Below are 22525 nucleotides of genomic sequence, written 5' to 3'. Positions count from 1 at the left end.
TTGAAGTGGTGTGGACGGGTCTTGGGTACGATGTGTGTCGTATTGTGAGGGTGACAACGCTATCCTGCATAAATGCTGAGTTATGAGTAAACGTTGTCACCATCTTGGAGGAAGTACATCTACAGGTGCTTACTGGCAGGATCACCAGGTACAACAACCGCAATTAAAGGACACCATGGGAGGCTAAGTCCACAGGTTTTACCTTTTATTTTATTTTTGGGTTTATATGCTCTTCCAATATGCAGCGGGTGCCAGTGAAAGTCACAGTCACCAGTTCCCCCAGGAAAAGGGCCAAAACATGGGAAATATCAGATTCAGAAGAGGAAGAGCCAGACTGTATTCCAAAAGGAGGCATCAAGGGAGCAGAGGCAGGAATGAAAGTGTCAGAAGATGCATTGGACAGTCCGTTTGTTAAGGCAGAACCTAAGGAGCTTATAGGAGGTCAACAAGTAGACCTTGGTGTATATGGTGGGGAACTTGGCTGGACTGGAGCTGGAAGTTCAGAACCTTCTGGCCTTCAGAAGGAGCAGAGGGACGTCCATCATTCTCCAACTATATCAGCTTTATCACTACCTCTTCCTAAGTCCACCACACCTAGTCCAGTGAAAAAGACAAGAAGGAAGAAGAGTCCTGAGGAGCTGGAGGCTGACAGAGCACAGGCTGAGGAGAGGAAGAGGGAGAAAGAACGAAAGCGTCAGGAGAAAGAGAAGATCAAGAATCTGGAAAAGGAGGAACGAGAGAAAAGGAAAGAATCTGCACAGGCTCTGAAACTCCTGAGACCAGATCAATGTGGAAAATATATGGTTGTTCAGGTGGATGCAGGTAGGAAAATTTCCTACACTTATTTTTCCTCAGTTTCTAAAAACAGATTTTGGCCAATGGCTGCTCATAAAATGACCAGAATCAGTTTGTTGGTAAAGCCTCGTACACACGCAACGATTGTTGGCCGTGAATTTTCGGCCAACGTCCGATCGGCCGATTGTCGGCTTGTTAGTATGATGCTTCTGACAACCGACTGCGACTTTTCGGCCGAACAAAATCTGGTGTGCATGCTATAAAATTTTTGTTGGCCGTGAACAGAACGGCCGATTGTTCATCAGTCAGTACAGATTTCGGCAGACAAAAATGTGATGAGCAAGACTGGGCATGCTCACAGAAGAAAAAACACGCGAAAAGTAAACCAGAACATGACATTACTTCTGAAGTTGGTTTTTGTTGGCCGATAAAATTTGTGTGCAGTCTAGAGCACATTTCAACCAACACAACAACACTGGACAAAAGACGGCCGATCGGTCGGCCAACAATCGGTGTGTGTGTAGGAGGCATAAGCGGAACACATTAACAATTGGCACTATATCAATTGTCCTTTGGTGCATGCTACCTTTACAGCTCTTTACATGACCAAAATCTGGTAGCTGGTGGAATGAACCTCTATGTTCTCACATGTAGGGTTTACAAATGAGACATATTGAGAATTGCCACTATGTATGAGGATTCTTCAAAACGTTTCTGCATTTTTTTAAATTTTTTTAAACTAAGTTATATATATGAAAGTGCGGAAACTTTTTGAAGACCCCTTGTATATTATCCTTTGGTATTTCGGCTAGATTTTTTTAGCATGATTGCAGCTTTTGGCAGGACCAGAATCTGGCATTTGGTTGGATAGGCCTCACGTTCTTACATGTAGAGTTTACAAACAAATGGGAGACATTGGGAACTGGCACTATAAACTGTCCTTTGATGCATGCTACCATTTCAGATAAGCTTCTGGTATAATAGCAGCTCCCAGCAGGACCAAATTTTGGTAGCTGGTGGGATAGACCTCAATTTTTATTACATTATAGCTTTACAAACAAAAGAGACGCATTGAGAACTGGCACTATATAAACTGTCCTTTGGTGCACGCTACCCTTTCAGATCAGCTTTTAGTATCACAGCAGCTCTTGGAAGGACCCAAATCCTGTAGCTTGTAGGATAGACCTCTGTGTTCTTGCATGTAGAGCACAGGTGTCAAACACAAGGCCCGTGGGCCGAATCCGGCCCTCCAGGCCATTTTATGTGGCCCTCGCACCTCTCCTGTAGCTGCAGGAGAGCTCCAGTCCTCTTCCAGACCTTATACTTTCTGCTTTCCAGCAATGCCTCCAGCTTCTTCCCAGCAGCACCACCACAAGGTAAAGAAGGTGCACTGTGATGTAAGGGAGGGTAGGGGAATCAACTTTTGATGGTAGAGAGGTTCTTGACGTCTTCTGTAAGGGTAGGGGATGCTCTTGACAGCTAGTCTTACAGATACAACCGGCCCTTTTGAGAGCAATCCTAATGCTGATGCGGCCCGCGATTAAATTGAGTTTGACAACCCTGATGTAGAGTTTATAAACCAATGGGACACATTATAAATTGTTCTTTAGTGCATGCTTGCATTACAGATCAGGTTCTAGCATCATTGCAAAACACATATGTCTAAATTGCTTTGTTGATTAATCCCTTATCCTTATTGCGCAGGTCTTCTCCAAGATGCAGGGTCAGAAGATATGCTGGAAGCCTTAAGATCATCTGGGTATGCTTACTCCTTAGAGCCACACTCTGTGCCATGGAGCATTACCTGGAGAAGAGAGATGCCTATTGACTGGACATGTGTAGTAAGTTTTTAGTGTGATTGGAACAGACAACGCTTATTTGTATTAGTGTTGGCATCTCTCCCTTACTACAGACAGACAACTGCTGCATATGAGGATATATGCAAACTGCCGCGACGCCTGTCGTTGCTTTGTACAGCCTTTCTGGCCAGAGCTGTTTACATACACCTGTGTTCACAGCCACAAGAACCTGCTGATTCTTGCCACATGAATCTGTTGTATGCCCCTAATTGCCCCCGTGAATGTAGAGTAACCAAAAGTGTCTGAACAAGACCCTTCATGACAGGATCAGGAGGACTTATTTCTAGATTTATAAATCCTGGAATGGCATATAAAATGTATTTTATTATATTAAAGCTTAAATGACACATCTGTCATTGGTTAGCATATATAGGTACTTTAACTTTCAGTTTCCAACCTGATATTAAAGGGTTTTTTTTTTTATTCTATTCTTTCAGTCTGGAATTCTTCCTCTTTAAAAAAAAAAAAAAACTGCCCATTCAATACTGACTTCTTTCCTACATATTGGAAAGTTAAAGTGGAACTGTGACGAACGCCCATTTGCTGGAACGTTTGCCACGGGCTACTGGAGGAGTGTGGAGGCCAGCTTCCTGCCCATGGACTACGGGCCCTGGCTTGTAGGGGAGTGCACCTCTGTGTGGGGTTATATGCTGGAGGACTATAGGGGAGTAGTGTTGCTTTGTACTCAAATCCATGTCACCCCAAGATACAGACTCAGACTTGGATCAATGTTACAGGCCTAAAGCTGCCTGTTGCAGCAGAGGACTTCTCAACACATTGAGGTCTAAAGAGATGCTAATGACGTCTACTGTGGGGATGTGTATTGACAGTTATAAGGTGTGTTGAAGGTGGAGACGTGCAGTCTGGGAGCCTATGTCTTCTGCTTTCATCTGTTTAGAGGTGAGGTGTGTACAAGCTTCTAGAAATGTGTATTCGGCTATGTTTTGGGCTAGTTGTTTGTTGAATTAATTATGATAATGTTGCAATGTCATTAACCTGTGTCTGTCCAGATGGCCAGGTATGTTAATTATGTTCTGTATACAATACACTTGCATGATGTAATCAAGCTCCTAAAACTGGATATATATTGGAAGTTGAGTTGGTGAATAAAGTGTCATTTGTTTTACCCTTCATCGAGCTTCGGCTGATGTTTGGGGGGGATTGAGGGGCCAGGTCACTGCACAACGTGAGATTCTGGAGACCTAAGACAGAAATACTTGGTCCAAGTATTGGGGATCTGTTACAGGAACCTCCCCCAAAAATTAAATTTGCACTTGTTTGCCCCCTCCTTAGCCACTTCACAAAGTGCAGCACGGTTTGTGCATACGCAGTGAGAAGCCAACTGTGAAGCTGCAATGCTTCACTGCCAGTTTCCCCCTAGTTAAGGTGTCAGCGCCTGAACCTAAAACCCATAGAAGAATCAGCTCGGATGAGAACATCACTGGATCCCTGGGGTTCTTAAACTTTTTAATTTGCGGGCCTCAATAAGTAAATTGTTATCATACTGGAACCAAAGAAGACCGCAAATGAACCAAAATGACAGCAAAGTCATACAAAAAAACACAAACAGCAATTGCAGTAGCAGTATATTCGTAATATATCATGCGAACAGGAAGTGGGGTAAGGAGTGCAGAACTACTGCAAAGATTAAGACTGATGGCCAGCTACCCACAGCTGCTGTCTTTCAATTTGATTCTGTATGAAACCTTACTCTCCTTTGGCCGAAACATTATTTTTAGCTTTTTGCTGTGCAGTTAAAACTTCTTTGGGTTTGCGTTCTATGCTGTTGGTGTTTTGTTAAAAAAAATTATATTTTATATTGTATCATTACTAAGGAGTTGCCAATACCTGTCTGTTCTGTCACTCAAAGTCAGTGTGCCATCACTTGCCACTGATCTGTTCATTTCCTCTAAGACATAAAGTCAAGTGGTGACCCACTCCAAACACATTTGGGTCTTTACCCATAAGTTAAGAAACACTTATCTAAGGGTCTCTGTTTGTCTCTGGCACAGCTGTCTCACCAGTTATGAGGCCTGCCCTCTCTTCCTATCTCTGCACCTATAGGTGCAATCAAGCGTGGGTCCCTTTCAGTGCCTTGCGTGTTTTGCAGCCATTCATTTTATTGGACTGCGCTACTCGGGATAAACGCAGAAAAGAAGTCCCTGACTCTTTTCTGAAAATGTGCTGCACCAACCTACATGGTGCTTCGGCACCATGCTGTTTGGCATGCGCAAAAATGCTTGCCTTTGCAAATTCATGGGGTGCCATTAACAATTAATGGTACGACCACACATATACAAAATGACAGTGTGATTTTCTGCATGTCAGAAAAGCACACGATTTGCGCTCTTTTCCGACACACATTAATGTGAATCTAGCCTTAGACAGAAAATGCAACAAGATGAGCAGGGTCACCCCTGTAGTCATAGGAGAAGTGAAACTCCAAAGTGGGCTCAGAACCCAAAATTGTAGACTTCTTGCTATGGATAGAAGAAACCACTGTCTGAAACCGATCTCCATCCGTATCTGAAATTGTACTTTTGGGTTTTGACTGACTTTTTAAATTGGTAAAACCCAAATCAAAAGTGTTTCACTAGTAACCTGGTCAGTTTAAACATTGCTATATATCACAAAAAGAATTATGGATGTTCCATTCTCTGTTCTTTTATATTCCAGGAAGGTCTGGAACTGTGTAAAGGGGAAGAAGACCAAATGCTGATACTGGTGGAGCACAGAGAATTCCTTAAGAGTGTCTTCTATTTCATTCAGGTAAAATGGGGAAAGTGAAGATTTGCGCACATGGCTAAAGGGATCTATGGGGCATATAGTTTAATTTACATTTGCTATAATAACTTTGTACAATGATTACATTTGCTGAGATCATTTTTAATAGTTGTAAGAAAGGTTTGCAATATGTATCGTAGATTGTGTCACTTCTTTTTTGCTTAAAGTGGTGTTAAAGATTGGGCTTTTTTTTTTTTAAATAACAAGCATGTCATATTTACCTGCTCTGTGCAGTGGGTTTGCACCGAGCAGCCCTGAACCTCGTCTTCTTGGGTCCCCCACTGGCGCTCCTGGCTCCCACCCCTTGACTGGTGCCCTCCATAGCAAATTGCTTGCTATGGAGACACTGGTGGGTGCTTGCTACTGAGCCCCCTCCCCCAGCATTCTCCTCATTGGCTCACTGGCTGTGATTGACTGACAGCAGTGGGAACCAATGGCTCTCACTGGTCTCAGCCAGTGAGGAGAGGGAGTCCTGGGACAGCTGAGCTTCTCGTGTACATCGCTGAATTGAGAGGAGCCTCAGGTGAGTATTAGGGGGCCTGTGGGGGGAGCAGCACACAGAGAAGGTTTTTTTACCTCCATGTAAAGAATGCCATCAGCCTTTAAAACCACTTGAACACTCAATTCACACCATTTTCATAAAGTTCCTGTGAGTTACAAGTAGGACAGTTCATTCATGTCAGTGGGCTGCCCTACACGTGAGAAAGGGGGGAAAGAAGAGTCCCTGACCCTTTTCCAAAATTTTTGTCACCCTGCATTTTGGTACCTGTGAAAACGTGCACATTAGCAACATTAAACCTATTGTGCAATGTTGATGCGCTGTACCTTTAGGACTTCAAATTAAATAAAAATAAACATTCATATATCCAAAGCATGAATAAATAAATGGACACTGCTGCAGTCAATGCATATAGAAATAGGGGAAACACAGAGCACACCAACAGGGATACTCGATTGGATCATTTTGTTTGCTCCATAGATGTTATTCCGGCAAAGGAAACAAATAACAGCCTCCCATAGTATTAAACTGCTTGCTTTATTAGTGAAATAACTGTGTATCTAGCCACAATCTCTCCACATGCGAGTGTGTCAAACAGTATATAGCGCGCTGGTTCTGGATCCAGTGCACGCAGTCAGTAAAAACTTGGCCTCAATGGCCGAACCTCACGAGAATGTCCTTTCAGAAAACGCGTTGGGTCGGAGCTTGTGCTGACATCATCGCTCATGCTGGAGCCAGAGCCAGTGGCGCTTTATACAGTTTGATGGCTGTTTACTGTTTGACATGTTTAAATATGTTGTGCATATTATAGTATAGTTGTCTTTATTTTGCTATTCTACAAAGTAATGACTCTGGGGGACTGAATACAAATGCACGCCACACTTTTCACATATTTATTTGTAAAAAATTTGAAAACCATTTATCATTTTCCTACCACTTCACAATTATGTGCCACTTGTGTGTTGGTCTATCACATAAAATCCCAATAACATACATTACGTTTTTGGTTGTAAAATGACAAAATATTGAAAATTTCAAAGGGTATGAATACTTTTTCAAAGCTCTGTATCTGTTGTGTTGTTTGCTAATATGCATTACATTACGGCAGCCCATTTATTTTGAATTGGCTGCCAATGCACCCAAAAACACACACAATTTTATTTATTTTTTTTGTTTTCTTTCATCAGGTCATAGTGCACAGCATGTACATTGTGATATTCTGCATGATGGCTGCACTGCACACTTTGATATACTGCGTTGGGATGCAATTCACAATGAATGTCACCCCACCACACTTGGAGGCATGTGCTGATTTTTGTTCCTTGATGCATAAGTATGCATAGGCCATCAGGGGCTTAATTTAACATAATGCTGATAGGAAGCAGTAATGCCCCTTTCACCTATGTCCAACATGCTGCATTTATTAATTCGATTTTTTATTCAAGTATTTATTTGTTGAACACATTCCCAATTTACAGTCTTTTCTCATTCCTTTATTTTTCACGTATTTCATTCTGAACCAGATCTCTTTTTCCTTATAAAGAGAAACCTGAGTTATGAGCTGTATGGTTGCTAACCCACTATTAAAGCGGTTGTATCCCGCTTTTTTACACTTTTACCTACAGGTAAGCCTATAATAAGGCTTACCTGTAGGTACAAATAATATCTCCTAAACCGGCACGGTTTAGGAGATATTTACAGTGCATGCAGCCGCTCGAGCGAGCGGCGCATGCGCTCTGAAGGTCCGGGGGGACCTTCAATTAAGTTGCCGGGAGCTTGCCGGAAAAATCACTCCCGCGCGCATGCGCGGGAGTGACGTCATCGCGGCTCCGGCCAATCAGCGCGCTGGAGCCGTCTCTTCCGGCCAATCAGCGCGCCGGAGCCGCCGAACCCGGAAGAGACGACGAGGGATCATGGCAGCGCCCGCATCGATGTCCGGGGGTCCGTGAGGGGGCTTCCTTCTAAGGTAAGTTAAACATAATGGGCTAGTATGCGATGCATACTAGCTCATTATGCCTTTGTCTTGCAGGTTTTTTTTTTTTTATTTATTTTTTTTACAGGGTTTACAACCGCTTTAACTGTTACATAGTATTATTAGTTTGGTTGATATAGCCCCTTTTAGGGTTAGTGACACCATTGGCACGTTGTTTTTTTGGAAGTTCCTGAACAGACTGAGCACCATTGGCAATTTTCCTCTGTGAAAAACAACCCCTCCTTCTGTCAACCAACCGATACTTACCTCTCCACTGATCCCTTGCCACTCCTGCCTCTAGTTTAGCCAGCACAACATACCTGCTGCTTTCGAATATATGGGAACATGTGATCTTCTCTCATATCCTTTTGATTATGCTCAGCTCTAGCAGCCAATTACTAGGCCCAAGTACTGCCACCACTCCCGCAAGGCACAGACATCAGCAGACATTGGGTATTTTGATGGTGGCTGTGATGGAGGAAGGAGCAGCAGAGTTCCCTGGGAAATATTAGTAACCGTGATTTGAAGAAAGCCTTTTTACAGAAACCATTACTTTGTCCAGACATGCTTCAGCAAGTTGCACTGGGTGGACATTTAGAATGAATAGCACCACATTGCAGCAATGCATGTAACACGCGTTACCACAGTTCTAATGTTCTCGGAGTGTTTTTGTTATTGGATATTGTAACGGAATCGCGACTCCACAATGCGCTTGTGTGCTTCCGTCAGACTACCGCTTCCTTCAGTCTTGAACATAGATACAGTGCCCCCATACAAAACTAGCCGAGAATAGTGGTATAGATCTGGAACATTTATTGAACAGACTCACACACAATATATACCACACACAGGTCAGGTGCCTGATTACATTATCATATGCAGAGGAAATTGTATACAGAAACATAATTAACTTGAGCTATTTACCTAGCCATCTGGACAGAAACAATAGGTGAGTTAATTAACCATTAACAACGGGACAGATATACTTAGCAGAAAACTCATAACACATCAATACACAGACAATAGCAGGAGACCACCAGTAACAGACTGTCCGTCTCTTACATTGAAGAACATGGAACAGAGGCCAATGTGACCAGCTCTTTCAATGAACATGTTCAGAATGAAACAGACCAGGAATAGTCTTCATATATTTCTTGAGAGATATGGTTGATAAATATTACTGTCACATTTGAAGTAATCCAAACCATATTCCTAGTGTCCATTAAGTAGCTGTCCATCATTTTCTTGGTACCCTGTGCCACTAATAGACACAGGGTGACTTACACAGGGAGCTGAGAGAGGGATTTCTCAACCTCTCGAAGGTAAGCTGGGTTCCATGGGCCCCTCAACCAATTTGACTCCCATCACAGATATGCAGTAACTTTTTATAAAATAAATTCTTAAAGTTTACAGGCATACTTTGTTTCAGTCTTTTATGTGTAAGTAAAATACTGTTTTGCTATACATTTTTCAACTATCATGGGACATGCAAAATCAAGAGAACAATTGTTTAATTTTACTGATCCAGTGCTTTCAGAAAATATATTGTACGGGGTAGGGGGTAAAAGAAAATTAGTGAGAAATAACAAAAAAGTGAAAAAAATAGCTAAAGTTGTCTGGCTATGAGAGGTGAAAAAACAGAGCTCGGGGCCCAGCAGTGAAAAGGTTTATAGCACCGTTGCAAAGTAAAGTAGCTGATCTCTGTCCATTCCAGGCTCCTGAAAACTCCAGGACTTTTGAGACTCCAGCCTCTGTGTTTGAAATAGACAGAAAATGTTCTGGAAAGACGATCACCTTGGCTGTTTTGGGGCTACGTGATTATAGAAGGTAAATCGGAATACAGACTGCAGCTTTCATTAAAGGAGACATTTTGCTTTTGAAATAATACCATCAGTCTGATTCAAGTTACATTTATTTATTTTTGCTCAAAAAACTTTCTATTCAAAGCAACAGTTTTTAATAGTCAGCCTGACTTTAAAGGGTAAGTCCACCCCAACGCTAAAATCGCTACATCTATAGACATCCACGATCTAACACTAACCTATCTAGCCCTGTAAAAAAGAAATCGATATACATACCTTTTTTGAAGTCGATCTGATCCAGTCTCCACCGGTGGAAGCTCTGCAGAGGAAACAGCCAACAACAGCTGTGAAATGAATGGGAAGTGACGTCACCTATAGACTTACTATAGGGGTTCCAATGTCTTCTCTGCACCCGCCTCCACAGCGAAGCCGCCGCTGAAAGCTCAGCATGGGACCAGACCGAGGGGCTTCAGAAAAGGTATGTTTACTGATTTCTTCTTTACAGGGTTATAAAGGGTTAGTGTTAGATCGTGGATACCTGTAGATGTAGTGATTTTAGTGTTAGGGTGGACTTCTACTTTGAGATGGAAGTCTGGCTTACGGGTTGAGGTTTAAGGTTTAAGTGGTTTTTAAATATACATATACCCAAAGAAGTGACTGGCCTCAGGTGATACACAGAGATGAAACAAAGCTTCCTATATACGTTGTACCTGTTTATCTGCAGTCTGCTCTTCTCTACATCCCTTCAAAGTTGAGAAATGTAAAAACTTGTCTGATCTGTCAGAAAAAGTGGGCAGATAGCTGAAGTTACACTCTGCAGAGCTCAGACAGAAGAACACTGGGAGCTGATTGGGGGAAAGGGACACCCCCTCCCCTTTCACACAGCACTCAGGAACAGAGCTGAGGCATTCAATCTGCTGGAGCTCCCTCCCCTGTCACCTTTTTTTCATCTCGGAGTCAGAAAAACTTGTCAGAAGTAATTCATGTTGATGGCAGAGGAACGAAGCAGCAGACAGAAATTACATTTAGTGCTCTTAACAAATGCACATTATAGAGGGATATGCTTTGTTCATAGTTCATGTCCTGAGGTTCACAACCACTTTAAATGTTGAAGGTGAGGTTAAAATTTAAGACAATAGTTTAGAGAGTTAAGGTTTTGTGCAGGGGGGGGGGAGTATTAAAGTAATGGCTCCCTTTTGAAAAATTGTAATATTGTGCCCACTACAATAAAATAAAAAATGTATATTTAATAAATGTATGCATTCAGGCCTGCAGAGCATTGCAAGTGTAATCAGTGCATCGTGGGTGCAATGGACAGGTTCTGGAATTATTTACCCCAAGTCCCAGGTCCATATGGAGGTCCAGATCTTCTATTATGGGGCTGCAGAAAGTAAACATTGGACAACAATTGCAGTGGCATCACCACCCTGCTGCCAGCGCAGACTGTATGTTTTTCTGCTAAGGTAGTGGCCATGGGTTCACATCAATTTATGTTTTTGGGCAAAAGCCTAACACTAACAATGTCAGACTTTTGGTTCCAAAAGCTAATTTACCAAAGAGGCAGTTTCTTTTTTTTATGCTTAGAGATGGAAAACATTGATGTGGTATAAGTGAACTGACTGAGCTTTTACAGTAAATGTTTTCTTGGCAACCAGATATCAAAAACTGTCACGTAGGATGGAGAGGCACTCTCTGGAGCCAAGCCTTTGCTATGATGAACAGCCAGAAAGCCATGTGACCAGGCAACATATAGATGAGGTTGGTGGCTAATCTACATATAAATTTCAGTCTTCATTTCAAGATTTCTTCATACATCATCTTCTAGGATTAGTTTTTTATCCAGTGAAAAAAAATTGAAACTACATTTTGAATGTCATTTTTTGGTTAAGTGCTGGTTCACAGTCGCATGACAAGTGAAAACACATTCATTTCATTGGCAGCCCTTCCAATAAATGCGACTCAAGTTACAGGGACTTTTAAATCACTAGTCTGATGCGACTTCGATGCGACTTGAGTCCCTTAGACTCTAATTTACATGAGTCACACTGGAAATTGCACAACAATGGGGTCGCAGCTCTATGAACCGAGGCTTAAGCAAGAGCCTAAGATTAATTTTGTTTTGCTGCATAAAGCTTTACTTTGCTGTATTGTGTCCTAAAGGTTTAGTCTGTGCTTTAGGAATGCATTTTTGTCTTAAAGCGGAACTAAAGGCACATGTGCCACCTTAGTTCCAACGACGCCTGCAAGGTCCCTCGCCAGCGAAGGCATCTTTTCCCTGGGTTCTTCGGGGGCTCTGGTCTGTTTCCATTTTGATTGGCTGGCGTGTGATGATGTCACTCCCGTGCATGCGTGTGATGATGTCACTCCCGTGCATGCGTGTGATGATGTCACTCCCATGCATGGGCAACTTAGTGTACATTCTGCAGAGGATTGTGAATAGGCAAGTAAGAGAGATATTGCATGTTTATTTTTTAATAAAAAGCCTGCCTTTTCACAATTTTTATATTTACCATTTAGTTCCACTTTAAGTTGGCCTCTTCTAGTCCTCTCAGGTCCCATGCACACTAGACATTTCGCCCCAGTGCATGACTTTCCAGCGTTTTAGTGCGGGGGCAGAAGGCACAGGTGCACCATCCAGCTTTGCGGCCGGCAGCCTGTAAAATTACTAGAGGCTGAAAGCTGCTGCAGTTGGATGAAACTGGACTGTGCACCAGGTAGTACTAATGTTTAGGGCAGTATGTGACCATGGATGAATGCTCGGAGCGCACATTGCTTGAATTCTGGGCATTCATCCCTGAGCACATTCTGCCCTAAATGTTAGTATCACTCAGTGCACCATCTAGCCGCAGCAGCTTTTAGCCTCTCAAAGAGTTTTACAGACTGCCAGCAGCTGAGCTGGATGGTGCACCTGTGCTTTCTGCCCGCACCAAAATGCCAGAATTTCATGCACCTGGGCTAAACACCCAGCGAGCAATGAGTCCTTTATGTTGAAGCCATGATAGACTTTTTCAAATTGGTTTAGGAGAGATTTTATTAAAGATTTGTAGCTTTATTTAAAGTGATTGATTGTAAAGGCAGAAGGTTTTTTGTATCTTAATGCATTCTATGCATTAGGGTAAAAAACTCTTCTGTGTGTAGCAGCTCCCCTGAGCCCCTGCTCTATCCAGTGATGTCCAGGAGTGCCTCGGCTGTCCGGGACTCTCCTTCCTGATTGGCTGAGACTCAGTTAGCCAATCTGGAGAGAGGGGGGTGGGTGATACCGAACCGCAGCTCTGTGTTTTAATGCATACACTGAGCTGCAGCTCGGGTGCCCCCATAGCAAACTGTTTGCTGTGGGGGCACTCAACAGGACGGAGGGGCCAGGAGCACCAGTCAGTGACCCAATAAGAGAAGGATCTAGGCTGCTCTGTGCAAAACCACTGCATAGAGCAGGTAAGTAAAACATGTTTGTTATTTTAATAGAAAAGAAAAAGAAAACAGGACTTTACAAATCACTTTAACCTTCCTGTGTTCTGTAGAAACTTACTGAGTCATTGCCAGGTGGTATGCTCGGCCTTAATTCTGATTGGTTTCAGAGCTGTAATAAGAAGCCTCAGACTTTCTGTGCATTTGTGACCCCAGTTTAGGTGTGTTCTTTTTGAACATTTTGGGGTTCCCATGTTGTACCATGCTGCACCCTAAATTTGAGTGTAACATAGAACTTGGTGCAAAAGATGGAGTTGGCCTTTAACCCTGATTTTTATCTTTAATATCACTCTGACATGCTGTCAAATCTACTTGTAGAAGTATTGTGTAGATTATAATAAAGGTTTTGCTGCGTTGTCACCTCCTGTAATAACTATTGTCCTCTTCTGTGGAGATAGGCCCTTGTCTTTCTACAGCTGTACCATGAGACAGAAGTGTTATTCTTGGATACATGGAGAGAACTGGGGCAACATGTGTGTGCTGTGACCAAGAGTATAGCTCAGCGCCCATTCCGGTGAGTTCACAAACCAGTGACTGGATGATGTAAATACTTGTGGGTGAAAGGTTCTATGAGTGACAGCCTAATAATCATTGCCCTGCTTTAATTGGTCATTTGGATTACTGTTTTCAGCAAATTAAAGATTTTCATATGGCATAAAGAAAAAATAATTTACATTTAAATTTGTGTACACTGGTTCAGTTGTAGACCAGCAACCAAACTGCAACATCTTGAAATAACATACACTGAAAGAGAAACGAAACCCTCCCATCCTTTATAGCTGAGGAAGCTGCCATCTTGGCCTCTGTTTGATCTGCAGTTGCCATGGTGCTGTACATGTGATCAGTTATGACACCAGCCATTTGATCGCTTGACAGTTTTTTTATTATTACTTATTACAGGTACCTATATTGCGCCACCAATTTACTTACAGTATCTCGCAAAAATGAGTACACCCCTCACATGTTTTTAAATATTTTATTATATCTTTTCATGTGACAACACTGAAGAAATGACACTTTGCTACAATGTAAAGTAGTGAGTGTACAGCTTGTATAACAGTGTACATTTTCTGTCCCCTCAAAATAACTCCCACAGGCATTAATGTCTAAACCGCTGGCAACAAAAGTGAGTACACCCCTAAGCCAAATTGGGCTCACTTAGCCATTCCACCCCCCCCCCCCCCAGTGTCATGTGACTCGTTAGTGTTACAAGATCTCAGGTGTGAATGGGGAGCAGGTGTGTTAAATTTGGTGTTATCACTCTCATTTTCTCATATTGATCACTGGAAGTTCAACATGGCACCTCATTGCAAAGAACTCTCTGAGGATCTGAAAAAAAAGAATTTTTGCTCTACATAAAGATGGCCTAGGCCCTAGGCTATAATAAGATCGCCAAGACCCTGAAACTGAGCTGCAGCACGGTGGCCAAGACCATACAGCGGTTTAACTGGACAGGTTCTACTCAGAACAGGCCTCGCCGTGGTCGACCAAAGCAGTTGAGTGCACATGTTCTGCGTCATATCCAAAGGTTGTCTTTGGGAAATAGATGTATGAGTGCTGTCACCATTGCTGCAGAGGTTGAAGGGGGGGGGGGGGGGGTCAGCCTGTCAGTGCTCAGACCATACGCCATGCACTGCATCAAATTGGTCTGCATGGCTGTAATCCCAGAAGGAAGCCTCTTCTAAAGATGAAGCACAAGAAAGCCCGCAAACAGTTTGCTGAAGACAAGCAGACTAAGGACATGGATTACTGGAACCATGTCCTGTGGTCTGATGAGACCAAGATAAACTTATATGTTTCAGATGGTATCAAGCGTGTGTGGTGGCAACCAGGTGAGGAGTACAAAGACAAGTGTATCTTGCCTACAGTCAAGCATGGTGGTGGGAGTGTCATAGTCTGCGGCTGCATGAGTGCTGCCGGCACTGGGGAGCTACAGTTCATTGAGGGAACCATGAATGACAACATGTACTGTGACATACTGAAGCAGAGAACGGTCCCCTCCCTTTAGAGGCTGGGCTGCAGGGCAGTATTCCAACATGATAACGACCCCAAACACACCTCCAAGATGACCACTGCCTTGCTAAAGAAGCTGAGGGTAAAGGTGATGGACTGGCCAAGCATGGCTATAGACCTAAACCTTATTCAGCATCTGTGGGGCATCCTCAAACAGGAGGTGGAGGAGCGCAAGGTCTCTAGTATCCACCAGCTCTGTGATGTCGTCATGGAGGAGTGGAAGAGGACTCCAGTGGCAACCTGTGAAGCTCTGGTGAACTCCATGCCCAAGAGGGTTAAGACAGTGATGGAAAATAATGGTGGCCACACAAAATATTGACACTTTGGGCCAATTTGGACATTTTAACTTAGGGGTGCACTCACTTTTGTTGCCAACGGTTTAGACATTGATGGCCGTGTGTTGAGTTATTTTGAGGGGACAGCAAATTTACACTGTTATACAAGCTGTACACTCACTACTTTACATTGTAGCAAAGTGTCATTTCTTCAGTGTTGTCACATGAAAAGACCTTTTAACAGGGGTGTGTAGACTTTTTATATCCACTGTGATGGTGTTCCATGGTATACAACATTCTCTCTGTGTTTGCAGATTGAACTGGGAGGCTCAGAGCTACTCCTTCTGCACCTCAGCAGGTACCTGGCGAGGTTGGGGACCCAAAGGATCACTCACTGGCTTACCATTGGCCTGGAAGAGACAGATTCAGCAGCTCAACAGAGTCAGTCCAGGAATGGCTGCAGCTATAACAGAGGCCTATCCTTCTCCACAACTCCTTTTGGAGGTCAGTGTCTTTGTGTAAATGTTGCTTTCTGCCCAGAATCCACATATGGGGAGTTGATTTACTAAAACTGGAGTGTGCAAAATCTAGTGCAGCCCTGCATAAAAACCAAGCAGCTTCCGGGATTTATTGTCAAAGCTTAATTTAACAAACTGAAGTTAGAAGCCGATTGGCTGCCATGTACTGCTGCACCAGATTTTGCACTCTCTAGTTTTAGTAAATCTCCCCAATAATGTCTAAAGGGGGACAGAAGAGTGTATAGCCATAGAGAACATTGATCACTACTACAGACAGCAGTGGATCTTCTCCAAAAGGCATGCAATAGGCAAGCACATTTCTGAAAATGACTGGCAGTAATACCTTTATCCATCCTTATCTATTTTTATATATACACATGTAAAGGAGAGCAGCTAGATGTAAATATCATTATTTGTTTGTATAAAGTGGTTTTAAACACTCTAGAATCGTTCAGAGAGCCCCTCTTTCCTCCTGTTCTGCAACGACAGGTGAGCTCCATGGCCAGTAGGGAGGCACAGGAGTCAGGAAGGAAGGGGGGGGGGGTGACAGCCCTCAGCTTTCCCTTTTTAAGACCGCATTTGCATATTAGTGCATCCCAGAATAAGAGGATCTCAGTTGGATCTGGAAGATATTAAAAGGTAAATGCTTTAAGCAGGGCTCAAAATTTCAAGTCCTGAGCTACTAGCCAGGCCTGAAGGGTTACTTGCCACCAGTTGCCCCACCCAACCCCACCCTGCCCTGCCCCTAATTCTGCCCCCAAACATGCTCTCAAAAAATTATCTCATAAAATAACACATAAATGTTTTTGCATGAATGCAGAAGTTAAAAAATAAATATTAATAACAACTTTATCAGTGCCCTTTAGTGCAGCCTGATCAGTGCCCATTATTGCAGCCTCACCAGTGCCCATCAATGCAGCTTCACCAGTGCCCTTCAAGGCAGTCTCACCAGTGCCCTTCAATGCAGCCTCACCGGTGCCTGCCAATGCAGCCTCACCGTTGCACGCCAATGCAGCCTCACCAGTGCAGGGGAAGAGAGAGGAGAGGAAGAGGAAAGCCGCCCGGATAATCACAGAGCGGGGATCGCCCGTCTGTAACAGCTTTAATTTTAATTGCGGGGCCCTCAACATCACACACAGTCCTGCCTCTTGGGTCGGCTCCTATGATGGACGTCACATGTCCTGGCATTGGACCGGTGTTCCGTCTATCAAAGGAGGCGGTACTGTGTGTGACGGCGAGCACCCAGCAATTTAAATGAAAGCTGTTACAGCGGGGCGATCTCTGCTCTGTGATGATCAGGCCGGCTTTACTCTTCCTCTTCCTCTTCCCGTGGGAAATCGCTGGCAGAACGGCTCCCGAGGTAGCCCCGCATTTGCCCTCAATCATTTTCCACTCGCAAAATGTGAGCAGGCGAGTGGGAAATTTGAGGGCTGCTTTAAGTATTTTAATAGACCTTTACCATACTAGTTTAATAGAGTAATGTATTATTGCAGTTCTGTATTCATTAAAACATAACTTTAAAGGAGTTGTAAAGCCAGAAGGTTTTTTTTATCTTAATGCGTTCTATGCTTTAAGATAAAAAACATTCTGTGTGTATTAGTTGCCCCAGCACCCCCCTAATACTTACCTGAGCCCATCTCTGTCCAGCGATGTCAACGAGTCCCTCGGCCATCCGGGACTCTCCCTCCTGATTGGCTGAGACACAGCAGCAGTGCCATTGGCTCCCATGGCTGTCAATCAAAGTCAGTTAGCCAATCTGGAGGGGGTAGGCGAACGGCAGCTCTGTGTCTTCATTGACACAGGGAGCTGCAGGTCGGCTCGAGTGCCCCCATAGCAAGTTGCTTGTTGTGGGGCCACCCAACAGGAGGGAGGGGCTAGGAGCAGCCATAGGGGACCCGAGAACCTCACTGCACAGAGGAGGTAAGTATAACATGTTTGTTATTTAAAAAAACAAGACTTTTCAATCACTTTAAATTTTAATGTAAGTACCATGTTTTGCTTGGTATCAGCCTGTTGTATTCCCCTGTACAGCAGAGCTCAGAAAGGAGGGAGCACAAGCAGCCAATCAGGTGTTGCCACAGTGCAAAAGAAGCATGCAGATTGGAGGAGAGAGCATAGTGAGGAAGGCATTAGTTCGGTGTGCTGCCTCTCCTTTCATTGCCCTGACACAGGGTGAAAAAATAGACCTGTAAGTGAAAGTGAATCAGGTCCCCTCCCCTTCTAGACAGGGATGTGCTGTGTGACAGAGCTGTGTAAATTTTAGGACAGGATCTACAGAAATACAACTCCTTTAGCACAGGGGTGTCCAACCATTTGACCTTCCTGGGCCACATTTGAAGAAGAGGAATTGTCTTGGGCCACACGTAAAATACACTAAGATACACTAACAATAAGGCCCCATTCACATTTTCCGATTTTTAATTGCAGGTAGAATCGCCATTACCCTGCCCACGGTTCCAAATCGTACTCTGATCAAAATGCATGCAGCATGCCCAAAAAAAGCTCCTGCTCCTTTTTGGGTGACAAGCTTTGTGCAGTGTGTTTTTCCACGTGATTCTGTCAAGTGACAATAGTGACAAAAATTGCATTGCGCTTGAGGTGCTATTAAGAACGAATAGTATCCAATCACACGTGCTGCATTTTACCATGATTGCAGTGCAATTTAGAATCGCAGCGCTTCAGCCCGCAATTCAAAAACGCAAAATGTGAATAGGGCCCAATTATTGCTGATGAGCAGATAAAAAATCAGGCAGATGATTGGATTTCAACTATGTGCTGTGTGTTTAGGCTGAGTGTGTGCGGTGCAGGGATAGGAGAGGGCCAGGCATGGTGTCAGGGTTAGAGGGGGGGGTTGAGGGCAGGGGGCTTCCCTAGATTTGGCCCACCATGCGGCACGCACTTGGCTGGCGCTAGCTCACTGGAGTCCCTGCATGTGCCGTTAGTGTTTTTGCAAACACGGCATCCCCGGCATCCTTCCAGATGTTCCTGGGCCCTGCTTGTCTCTGCTGGCCACCGCTGCAGGTGCTATGCCAAACGCGGCATCCCTCCTGATGTGAACTGGCTACGTTCAAAGCCACAAGTTTACAATTTTATATTGGGCAATATACATAGCCCCCTGCAGCCGCAGGTTGTACACCCCTGCTTTAGCAGGTAAATAAGCTCTCATGTTTGTATTTCATCTGTTTGGTTAGCTGTTCCGTAGTCAGAGTAAAAAGATGATGTTCTTCAAAGAAAGTATATTCTATCTGTTTTCTCTCTCTCTCTAGGCATATGGAGCATGTAATACCGATAAAGAGAGACTGTCTCTCCTCAGTAACCTGAGAGTACCGCGTACTGTAGATGCCACAGATGATATGGATGATCCAGATGAAGATATAGCACAGTCTAAAGACCAGATTAGAGACAGGCGCATTGGTCCTGATTTGTCACGACGCATCTGGCTGTTCATGACATCCACCAATCCAGAGCTGGTATTGGACCTAAACTCCTAGTACATAATCACTGGTGCTTTTTTTACTGTAATCTGGCAGTAAAGTATTTATAATAAAAAATGTTTCTAATTAGTGCAATAAAAAAAATGTACATGTGTGTTTTAATGACTGGCTGAATCACACACTATAGATAGGTCCATAGTCACTTTAGAGCAGTGGTTGTCAACTTATGAGCTAAGGGGGATGTCAAATGCAGCTCCTGACATCACCAAAGGGTTGCACATAATGATCACTGTATGAAATGCTTGAGAGGACTCTCAGCAACTGCAGACCTGATAGAGGAAATCAGGGTCAGATAGTATGGAAAATGTTTGGCGGGGGGATATGCTGCAGAAGACAATATGAAACTAGGAACATGCTACATGAGGCTAATAGAGATCAATGTTATTATCCTAATCAGTGTTTCAACTACAGACAGCAGAGATCCGAAGGCCGCACATCATATAGCAAAGGGCCACATGCGTCCCTCAGGCCGCAGATTGGGCACCAGGGCTTTAGATCATACTGGCCAGATGTCCATTGACATTTAGGCCAGTCTGATATCTTAACAGTGTAGTAGTGCATGCACTATAACATGTTACACCTTGTCTTAACCACTTGCCGACCGCCCCACGCAGGTTTACTGCAGCAGGGCGGCTCGGCTGCGTATAATCGCGTATATCTACATGATTCACAGCTGGAGCCGCACTCCCGCTGTGATTAGACAGGCACACCTGAAACCCCGATCTCTGTGTGCCTGTCACAGAGCCTCCCCCCCCCCCACACAGTTAGTAAGCACAATTTAGGCTCACACTTAGCCCCTTGATCACCCCCCAGTATTAACCCCTTTCCTGACAGTGTCATTTATACAGTAACAGTGCATATTATTTATCACTGATTACTGTATTTTGTCACTGGTCCCCAAAAAGTGTCACTTAGGGGTTGATTTAATAAAATTGGAGCGTGCAAAATCTAGTGCAGCTCTGCAAAGAGACCAATCAGCTTCCAGGGTTTATGGTCAAAACTTAAATGAACAACCTGAAGTAAGAAGCTGATTGGCCACCATGCACAGCTGCACCAGATTTTGCACTCTCCAGTTTTAGTAAATCAACCCCTTAGTGTCAGATTTGTCCGCCGCAATGTCGCAGTCCCGCTAAACATCGCTGATCGCCGCCATTACTATTAAAAACAAAAAAAAAAGTTCATAAATATAATCCATAGTTTGTAAATGCTATAACTTTTGCGCAAACCAATTAATATTCGCTTTTTGGGGTTTTTTTTTTTTTTACCAAAAATATGTAGCAGAATACAAATTGGCCTAAACTGATAAAAAAAATTAGATTTTTAACATTTTTTTTATTCAAAATTGTCGCTCTTTCTTTGCTTATAGCGCAAAATCTAAAAAACGCAGAGGTTAAAAAAGGACATCCATTGTAATTTGGGTACAGCGTCGCACGACCGCGCAAATTTCATAGTTAAAGCAACGCAGTGCTGAATCGCAAAAAATGGCCTGGTCATTAAGAGGGTAAAACCTTCTGGGGCTGAAGTGGTTAAAGTTGGACATTATGTTCCTACCCCCTCCTCCTACCTATCCTGTGTGTAAAAAAGATCTTTATAGTTACCATTTTTTTTTCAGTCTGCTCCAGCCAGGTCACATGATCCCGCAGCTCCAGCTTCCCTGTGGCAGAAAGCGGCTGCTGCAGGGGAGAGGAGGCAACACTGACAATAGTTGGGCCATGGGAACCTATGTGTGATGTCATCGCTCCCAGAATTCCCAGCCATTGTCGAGTTCTTCCTGAGCCAGAGCTGCATGGTCATGTGACTGGACTGCACCAGACCAGATTAAAAAAAGGTAAGTATACAGATCTTTTTTAGACAGGAGGAGGGAGGGAACATTTTTAAGAATAGTTAGTGTTTAGGCTTTAATTCCTTTGAGGCGTTTACTTGAGTGCAGCTGCCTACAGCCATTACCTTCTAGACCGCCTGTGTGCGCCACCTGCAGCTTCCCGAGTGTAAAATGCCTCTGGGATTTTACACTAAACCTATAGATGTAAAAACTGATGGGAAGTCACTTAGGTATGGTGTCCCCAAGAAATGCAAAAGATGATTATTGAAGACTAGACATTAAGCCCGTTAAATTAACAGGTGCTAGAACATATGTGGTCAAACACTTGTAAAAACAGACTTGTTCCAGTTAAGCGAGAGCCTCTGTTAGCTCTGCGTCCCTGTTGCCCTAGCAACGTTGAGGACCTGCGCAGAGCTGACTGAGCGGCTCTCGCTTATCTCGTTCTTTTTTTCTAACAACGCGAGAGCCGCATGACGTAGCCAGCTCTGCGCATACCTAGCGGCTCTCATGTGACATCGCTCGCCCGCCGCCACTTGTAAACCCGCTGCCGCTTAGCAGTAAGTCCGCGCGAGCGCACATCCGCCGCAGGCCCGTGCACACCCGCCGCTTCAACAGTTTCGCCCGGTGTTCTATCAGATTTCCCTACCCCACACCCACCGCTTCAACAGTTTCGCCCGGTGTTCTATCAGATTTCTCTACCCCATCAGATTTCCCTATCTACGTCATTTCCGATTGAGATCAGTTGTGGATTCGTCATGCAGCAGCTTGTACCTGCGTCACACGTCCTATTGGGCATGCGCAGAATATGTAGGGAATTATGATAGCATCGTAAGGGGTCAGACAAAAGTCCTAGTGTGCATGCACCGGCGCATGCGCACCAACGGGTCGGGCAGCGGGATCTCTTATAACAAACATCCATCCAAACTCCATGCCCCACACTGCGCTGACCCGACACTGCACCGACCGACAATCCGATCCCCATGCCCCACACTGCGCCGACCCAACAATGAGACAGTGGGCGTGCGCGTGTGGGTAGGGAATAGGATTGTCCGATCAGTGTGTGCCATGGAGATGGGATGTATGTCTGTTATAAGAGATGGCGCTGCCCGATCCGTTGGTGCGCATGCACCCGCTCATGCGCAGTAGGACTTGTGCCTCAGCCCTTACGATATTATCAAAATTCCCTACCTATTCTGCCAATGTTCCCTCTAATTTTTTACTGTGCTG

At 44.0% G+C, this 22525-nt stretch overlaps 1 protein-coding gene across 2 annotated transcripts; it reads left to right on the top strand.

The window, feature by feature from the left end:
- On the top strand, window positions 1–19526 carry EME2 (essential meiotic structure-specific endonuclease subunit 2). Of its 2 annotated transcripts, XM_082262421.1 has the most exons (9): window positions 2–113; window positions 170–822; window positions 2500–2636; window positions 5331–5423; window positions 9624–9736; window positions 11367–11469; window positions 13575–13690; window positions 15779–15968; window positions 19249–19526. In XM_082262421.1, exons 2-9 carry the CDS (start codon window positions 240–242, stop codon window positions 19471–19473), a joined length of 1560 nt encoding a protein of 519 aa, XP_082118547.1. In that variant the 5' UTR covers window positions 2–113; window positions 170–239; the 3' UTR covers window positions 19474–19526. The 2 variants fall into 2 exon arrangements, with proteins under 2 accessions (XP_082118548.1, XP_082118547.1); XM_082262422.1 differs by lacking the exons at window positions 9624–9736; window positions 11367–11469 and having other exon boundaries at window positions 1–113.
- The last annotated feature ends 2999 nt before the right edge of the window (window positions 19527–22525 follow it).

This window comes from Pelophylax lessonae, assembly GCF_965119305.1.
Source record: "Pelophylax lessonae genome assembly, chromosome: 6".
NCBI classification, from domain to species: Eukaryota; Metazoa; Chordata; class Amphibia; order Anura; family Ranidae; genus Pelophylax; species Pelophylax lessonae.
This window is presented reverse-complemented; position numbering and strand designations above follow the sequence as displayed.

Coding starts and splice junctions, on each gene's coding strand:
- EME2 (XM_082262421.1), top strand. CDS start 240: ATGCAGCGGGTGCCAGTGAAAGTCACAGTCACCAGTTCCCCCAGGAAA. Junction 5,424..9,623: donor GTGTCTTCTATTTCATTCAG/GTAAAATGGGGA, acceptor TGTCCATTCCAG/GCTCCTGAAAACTCCAGGAC. Junction 13,691..15,778: donor ATAGCTCAGCGCCCATTCCG/GTGAGTTCACAA, acceptor CTGTGTTTGCAG/ATTGAACTGGGAGGCTCAGA.